The following is an 8,000-nucleotide window of genomic DNA, read 5'->3' on the forward strand; positions in this document are numbered from 1 at the left end:
AGCGCTGCTGATGCCTGAACGGTATGTGGAATGAAGTGGGCGGGCATCGGGAGGCCACTATGGCACGGGGCAAGCACTATGGGCAGTCTATCTGAAGTGTACCTGGCGTATAAGACGACCCCCCACTTGGAGGCATATTTTTCAGGGCCAAAAAATCGTCTTATACGCCGGCAAATACGGTAATATTTTTGTGACTCATACATTTTGTGTATTTTGGGGCATAATCTGATCTAGAAAGTGTTAATAAAACTATAGCTATCTTTATATTAAGCAAAGCGTGTTTATTGACCTAACTACAAAGGGTTGGGGATTTTTAAAAAGGACTAAAATCCCTACATCACAGGCAGATGATCTGTGTTCAGATTTCAGTTCTCTCACTGGCTCCATGGTTTTGAGCAAATTACTTATTCTTTTGTGTGTGTGTGTGTGTGTGTGTGTGTGTGTGTGTTTTAAATCCTTATCTGAGGACATGTTCACTGATTTGGGAGAGAGGAGAAAGGAGAGAGAAACATCGATTGGTTGCCTCCAGTACACACCTTGACAGGGGATCGAACCCGCTATCTAGGTACATGCCCTGACCTGGAATTGAACCCGCAACCTTTTCATTGTACAGGTTGACGCTCCAAACTGCGCCATCTGCCTGGGGCGACCAGTTACTTATTCTTCTCCAGATCTCAGTTTACAAATTGAACATAAATCATCAGTGTTGTTCAAGATATTTTCTGTGGAATACCAGTCCCATGAGATATTCTTTGGCAAAAAAGGATCCATCATCAATTAAAATGGGGAAATTACTTAAATGATATATTAAAGGCTCTGTGAAGTCCTATAACAACAGTTTTGTCTTACCTAGCAGTGCCTTTTATTTGACTACAAAAATCTTATTTAGATTAACACCCAGTCACATTCGAGATGGATATACCCTGGGAAATTTCTGGACATCTCTGAATATTCTGCTTGGTCTCTCCCCACCCCCTCTTGTTTGGACATGGTATTGTGATAGGTGCCTTTAGACAGCTACTTTCTAGGAATTCAATCTGTACTACTAGTTTGATGTAGTCAATAGAAATGTAAAGCCAGTGCATATATAGAGACTTTATATTGTGTCTCAATTTTACATGTGTTTATGTATTTATCAGTTGTTATCAGGACCAGGAAAAGACACTCATTAATATGTTTTGTTTTTTCTATAATATTCATTCTGTGGGGGCAGACAGTAATCTTGGTATATCCTTGGGGACCTAAATGGGTTTATTTTAAATATTAAATTACTAGTTACTTATAGATTAATAATTAGTGAAACTGTGAAAAATGAAAATCATATTCTTCCCTGGCTCGGAGAGATAATTAATTCAGTTTAGAAATAAGGGGCTGGATTTATTGTAACTAACAGGGTTTTTGTTCTGTTTGTTTTGGAATTCTATTCTGTTTTCCTTTTAATGGATCCATAATCCACCTCTTCTTCTCTAGTTATATTCTACTCTGAAAGAAGGCAACCCACCCTGGGAGGTGACAGAAGCGGTTCTCTTTATCATGGCTGCTATAGCAAAGAGTGTTGATCCGTGAGTGTCTAATAAGTCTTTTGCTGGGAACTCTATCAAAAGAAGGAAAATTACACCGTTTTTCTCATGTGTTATATGTTTGGAAATTCTTAGAACGTCTTCTATAATTGCTGTCTAATCTTCTAACTTCTAGAGTCTAGTCCAGAGTCGTATGCATTGCTGATATCCAGGTTTTAACCACATTTCCCAGAGTTAAAATTATTTTGTTCTTGATGCTAAAATGCTGATTTATTTTTCTAACCGAGATTCCTTTGTGAAAGTTGGTATAATCAGAAATACTATTTTCCTTTTTTTTGTCTTAGTCATTTGTGAGTTTCAGAGAGGCAAGGCATAGGTACCATTTTACCTAAAAGAGTAGCAAAATCTAAAATGCAGTTATTTTTGTTATTGCTTAACATAGAAATTCTAATTATGATTTTAACATGAATCCCTAAAAACAGATTACTTTGTGCTGTGAGTTTATAAATTGGTGTTAATATCTGTCTGGTTTTCTTGTATTAAGATCAGATACCTCTACAGTTGAGTTCTCTATCCAGGGCCTTGGTTGGAGAGATGGTTAAGGCATGTATTCATAAAAAGTACAGTGCTTCTTTCTTATTTGCCTTGCAGGGCCTAGTCAACTAAATCTTACATTGTTTCTAATTCAGTAAATATTCAAGGACACAATATAGGTTTGTTTTTCTCTATTAAGAGGTTCTGGTCCTGAATTACATTCTATTCTATTTGCTTTTAAATCTATTTTGGTGTCTTTTGCAACCTTCAGTGACAACCTGAAGATTATTAAAAATCACTAATATTTTAACTGACATGTGTTGGTGTGAAAAAAGGTAAGAGTATCAGTAATTACTTTAGTGTCCCTGGGAAACATAAAGCATAAATGAGATAAGATTTTATTTTGTTTTTTATTTATCCACATCTCAAGCCGTCTGCATGAGTGTAATTTTTTAGTGTATATAAAGGACTTACTATCAGCAAGGAGTGCTCTTGCTCAAATTCATAATATTATTTGCATTTTAAACATCTTTTATTTCTGGATTATGTTCTGCCACTTTGGAGGCATCCTCACTCTGCTTAAATAACTTTAGCTAGCTTTGAGGAGTGGGGGGAAAAAAGATAAGAAAAAGGAAAAAATAAATCCATGGAGCCGTGGGAAGTACTTAGTTAACTTTATTTTCCTTTACCTGTTCCTGCAGCTTGTGTTCTTTTTGTATTTGTTTGTTTGTTTATGTGATATATCGTGTTTATTGATTAGCGAATATTGTACCAGCCTTGCATCCCTGGAATAAACCCCCCTTGGTCATCGTGTATGATCTTGTTAAAATATTGCTGGATCTGATTTGCTAATATTTTGTTGAGAGTTTTAGCATCTGTGTTCATCAGGGATATTGGCCTGTAATTATGTTTCTTCGGCTTGTATTCTTCTTGTTCCTTTAGTTAGTGAATTGGCCCACTCATGCTTAACTGTTCTTAAAGTTTCTAGTATCCAGCTATAAGAAATCTTTTGGAGAATAACAATTAATAAAAAGTGTTCTGCAAGAAATATTCATTCATTTACTTAGCCATTCAGCAGTATTTATTGAGTGCCCACTATGTGCCAGGCACTGTTCTAGGTGCTGCAGATATAGGAATAAATAAAACAGATTTTTTAAATGAAGACATGCATCCATAGTAAATGCCTGCCTCTCTAGTTTGAAGAGCCTTATTTGGTACCAGAATGTGTCTTTAGACACTGGCATTCAAAAGATTAAGGAGCAGTGTGCTTCTTCTGAAATAGTTATATCTTCCATTTCTTTCTCCCCTTCCCCCCCCTTTTTTTAGGATTTAAAAACCTTTCATCTCAGGTGTTAAGTACTTTTATCCAAATGGTTAATTATTTAGAAAGAAGCCCTTTAGCAATGATTTGTATCATTGCAGCCTGTTTCTTGGCCAAAACCTAATCCCTGAAATCAGTAACTCTGAGTGCTTGCTTTCTGTACTCAGGGAGAACAATCCAACTCTTGTGGAGGTCCTAGAAGGAGTTGTCCGTCTCCCAGAGACTGTACATACAGCTGTGCGATACACCAGCATTGAATTGGTTGGAGAGATGAGCGAAGTGGTTGACCGAAATCCTCATTTCCTTGGTATGTGTGAATTCTCCCCTCAGCCCCTGCTGTGTCTGATTTTTCTGATTTTCTTCCTTTCTCTTCTGTTTGCTCTTGTTTTATTGCTTTCTCATATTGCTAGGTAGAATGTTTCTAGGCACTGAAAGTAAATGTTTTATGAGTTATTCCTTAGTTGACTTGCTTTATAGAAATTCACTTTTATAATCTATTTTCTTGGAACACTTATATTTTGTAAAAAATGGAACATGAATTAATTCTTCCAGAAGTGCTAAAGATCCATCTGCATGTTTTAAGGCCCTTTATAACTATAAAGAAGCGAGTATAAAAGTGTCAGTTTTAGATAACTATCATTGTTCTTATTAATCTCGGCTATTTTTACAAAATGATTTACCTGTGAGTATAATGGTAGCTCTCTGAGCTTTACATTCTTTCTTATATTCTTGACTAGAGCCCTGGTGCACAGATTCGTGCGGGGGGTGGAGGGGGGGGTCCCTCGGCCTGGCCTGTGGGGACCAGGCTGAAACCAGCTCTCTGACATCTCCCAAGGGGTCCCGGATTGTGAAAGGGCACAGGCCAGGCTGAGGGACCCCCACTGGTGCACATACAAGATCTTTGGTTAATCTCTTCCTGCCCTCTCCCCTTCCCCGCTCCCTCTGCGATTCATCAGTCTGTTCCATGTTTCCATGCCTGTGGTTTTCGCTCCTGCATTGAGCATCTACCCCCTGGTGGTCAGTGCACATCATAGCTACTAGTCCACCAGTTGGCCAGTTGCTTAGGCTTTTATATATATAGATATATAGATACTTGGATGGTCATATCCACCAGTGGTTTTCAAACTGTGCTCTGTGAAGCGCTAGCAACAAGAAGCAATTAATTGTCCATGAGGAAAGAGATGGGAAGATGACTAAGACTCAGGGCTTCCAGACACTGTGTCAGTGAGATCAGCTCCGTTTTTATGTTTTATATATTGGGGTTTGAACACATTTCATTTTTAAAAATGGTTCTTTTGCTTTAAAAAAAGAGAGAATGTAAACATCTATTATAGTAAACAAGACGTTTTCCTTGAGTTTTAAATATGTAAACTTCATTGTATGGCTTTTTTCCTTAGACCCTGTATTGGGCTATTTGATGAAAGGCCTGTGTGAAAAGCCTCTGGCTTCTGCTGCAGCCAAAGCCATTCATAACATTTGTTCTGTCTGCCGAGACCACATGGCTCAGCACTTTAATGGACTCCTGGAGATTGCCCGTTCCCTCGATTCCTTCATGTTGTCTCCGGAAGCTGCTGTGGGCTTGTTGAAAGGTATTTACTTACGATATTAACCAGAAGCAGTCTCTTCTAAGCCACTTCTGGGGGTTATCGTTCATAGTCATATCCTGGTTTTTCAGTACCAGTTTACTTAGTGATGGGGGAAAGTGGCTTTTCCATTCAGAGGGAAGGGTGTTGATTATGTGTACATACATATGTGTACAAATGGCCAAGAAGGGTCCTGGTCCCTTAATGTTCTTTAACCATTACTGATCAGCTTATACTGAGTGATTGCCTATCTGGAGGCAAACAGCCAGAGTGATGATGAAGCTCAGAGTAATAGAACTAGAGATATTATGGCTAGGGAAGAAAAGACTTAGAAGAGACTTTAAACATAATGGCTGTTTTTAAATATTTGAAAGATTGTTATGAAAGCACAAACATTTATTCTATGAGTGATTAACTGTTGACAGTTTATTGACTCTTAAATCAGAGTCATATATTCTTCATAACTACTACTGTGGTAATTGTTGCTATCTTATCATTTTCTAGAAAGATTTAACCTTTATGCTGAAGTGACATCTGACCTATAATAGAATGTGGTATCCCAGTTTTCAGTGGTATTCTTGTCTAGACATAGAAAACTGTTTTTAGTTACAATCTGTTCTGTAGGAATGAATTAAAAGAAACAATTGTATTTAAGTTAGATTTTCATCTAAAATCTAATTTTAAACAAAAGTCTATACATCCATGGCTCATAGCCTGTTAGGAAGAGTCATTCTGTTTTTTATTCTCATTTGAAGATTTATGGATTGATTAGAGGCCCTGTGCACGAAATCGTGCACCAGTGGGGTCCCTTGGGATCAGGCCCAAACCGGCTCGTCAACATCCCCTGAGGGGTCCCGGCTTGTGAGAGGGTGCAGGCCAGGCTGAGGGACCCCACTGGTGCACATTTGGGGCCAGGGAAGGACACGGGAGGTTGGCCAGGTGGGGAGGGACTGCAGGAGGGCTCCAGGGCATGTCCAGCCCATCTCGCTCAGTCCCGATTGGCTGGACCCCAGCAGCAAGCTAACCTACTGGTCAGAGCGTCTGCCCCCTAATGGTCAGTGCACGTCATAGCGAGCAGTTGAGTGGCCTTAGCACATCATTAGCATATTACAGTTTGATTGGTTGAACGGATGACCAGATAACCAGACACTTAGCATATTAGGCTTTTATTATATAGGATTACTGTTTTGTTGAATGAAATTTTAGAAGATGAGAGATAGTCAAGGAATTTGGGCCTAGAAGGGACATTGTCTAACACATCATCCTTTGAGTTTGGGGGGGTGATGCTTTTGCAGTTGATGGGCATTGTGAAAAGAGGGAGGCCAAGTCTCCACTTTAACCTTAAACTACCTCCTTTTTTTTCTTTTCAAATCTATCTTATTAGAGCTCCAAATTAAGATTTCATTTGGGGGAAAAGTAAGGAAAGGGGTTTTTGCAACTATTTAAAAACAACGAAAGAGGCAGGCTTAACTACTACTATTCTGTTCAAAGCACTCATTTTACAGATAAAGAAATTGATGCCCAGCAAGAATGCTTTAACCCCATTCATAGATTCTGTTATGGTAGAAAAGAATTAAATCTCTAATTTCAGCCCATTCTTGTAAAAAATATATTATGTTTATATTTCTTTAACTTCTCTGATGATAAAAATTGCCTACGGTACTTATCAGAAACAAAGATTTTCTATGACCTACTAAATCACAGTCTCTGGGACGTTTGAGAGCTATTGTACTGTGCTATATAAAAATAGCTTTGGATCCTACCAGTGTTGCTCAGTGGTTGAGTGTTGACCATGAACCAGGAGGTCAGGGTTCGATGCCTGGTCAGGGCACGTGCCTGGGTTGCTGACTTGATCCCCCGTAAGGGGCACGCAGGAGGCAACTGATCAATGATTTTCTCTCATCATTGATGTTCCTCTCTCTCCCTCTTCCTTCCTCTGAAATCAATAAAAAAATATTTTTTAAAAAATAGCTTTGGTATTGGTTTTGTGGAGGAGATTTTAAGTCTTTAAGGAATTGGAAGGGGAGATAAATTTAAACAGTTTTAAACCAATAGGCTGCTATTAAGAAAAACTGACCATCAGTAATAAACTATTGCAATTTATAAAAACAGTGCTGATCTTTTTGAAAGAATAGGACCAGTCAGGCTTTTCTGTTAATCACATGCTGTAGACCAATGAATAACCTCAATTCAACGTTTATTTTCTTCATCTGTATCTTCCTTTGTCGCTCAGGGACAGCACTTGTTCTAGCCAGATTACCGTTGGAGAAGATTACTGAATGTCTTAGTGAACTATGTTCTGTTCAGGTTATGGCATTGAAAAAGGTGAGTTTGTTTAAGTAAGGGGGTGTGAAACAAATTAACATATTTACATGTTAGAAAGGAAAAGTCAAAGTTATTTCTTTACATGTCATCTTTTATCTATGTAGAAAAGCCAAAAGAATGAACTGAAAAATTTTCTTTTTCTTTCTTTTTTTTTAATGAACTGAGAAGTTTTTAAAATTAATAAGTCTATTGAAGTAGCTGCATGCACAGAAGAAGTATTTAAAAATCAATAGATTTTCACTAATGTTAGTAATACCATTTAGAAGATGTAATGGGAAAAATACCATTCAAGTTAGCAATCAAAACCATAACCTACCAAGTTTCCTCGAAGATTATGTAAAGATGGCAGTTCTTCTCAAATTACATGCACTAGTATAGTGCAATAACAGCGGACATACTGATAGGATTTTTAGGAGAACATGACAAAATGATTCTGAAGTTCACCCCTAATGATATAATGGTGGAAATTTTAGGAAAGAAGAATAAGGTGCAACTTGCCTTATCTCTTAAAATATAAAGCTAAAAATAAAAAAAGAAAGAAAAAAATATAAAGCTAAAGTGGAATGTGAATATAATATAGATTACATAATACATAATAATCATATAAACTATATTTTAATATATAATTTCTATAATGTCTCAAGATAATACAAATAAATGGAAAAAAAATTGTTTTCCATTCCATAATGAATATATATTAGTATATATATATATATA

The 8,000-nt window shown here is 37.4% G+C and overlaps 1 protein-coding gene across 6 annotated transcripts in view; it reads left to right on the forward strand.

The window, feature by feature from the left end:
* The window catches only part of TNPO3 (transportin 3), a 104,664-nt gene that overhangs the window by 62,244 nt on the left and 34,420 nt on the right, over positions 1 to 8,000 (forward strand). For all 6 annotated transcript variants that reach the window (XM_015568891.1, XM_015568888.1, XM_006771385.2 and 3 more), the window contains 4 exons: positions 1,471 to 1,562; positions 3,543 to 3,682; positions 4,773 to 4,964; positions 7,192 to 7,283. In XM_015568891.1, coding sequence (XP_015424377.1) covers positions 1,471 to 1,562; positions 3,543 to 3,682; positions 4,773 to 4,964; positions 7,192 to 7,283 — 516 coding nt within the window. The remainder of the gene's footprint in view (positions 1 to 1,470; positions 1,563 to 3,542; positions 3,683 to 4,772; positions 4,965 to 7,191; positions 7,284 to 8,000) is intronic.

This window comes from Myotis davidii, unplaced genomic scaffold, assembly GCF_000327345.1.
Source record: "Myotis davidii unplaced genomic scaffold, ASM32734v1 scaffold705, whole genome shotgun sequence".
Classification (NCBI taxonomy): domain Eukaryota; kingdom Metazoa; phylum Chordata; class Mammalia; order Chiroptera; family Vespertilionidae; genus Myotis; species Myotis davidii.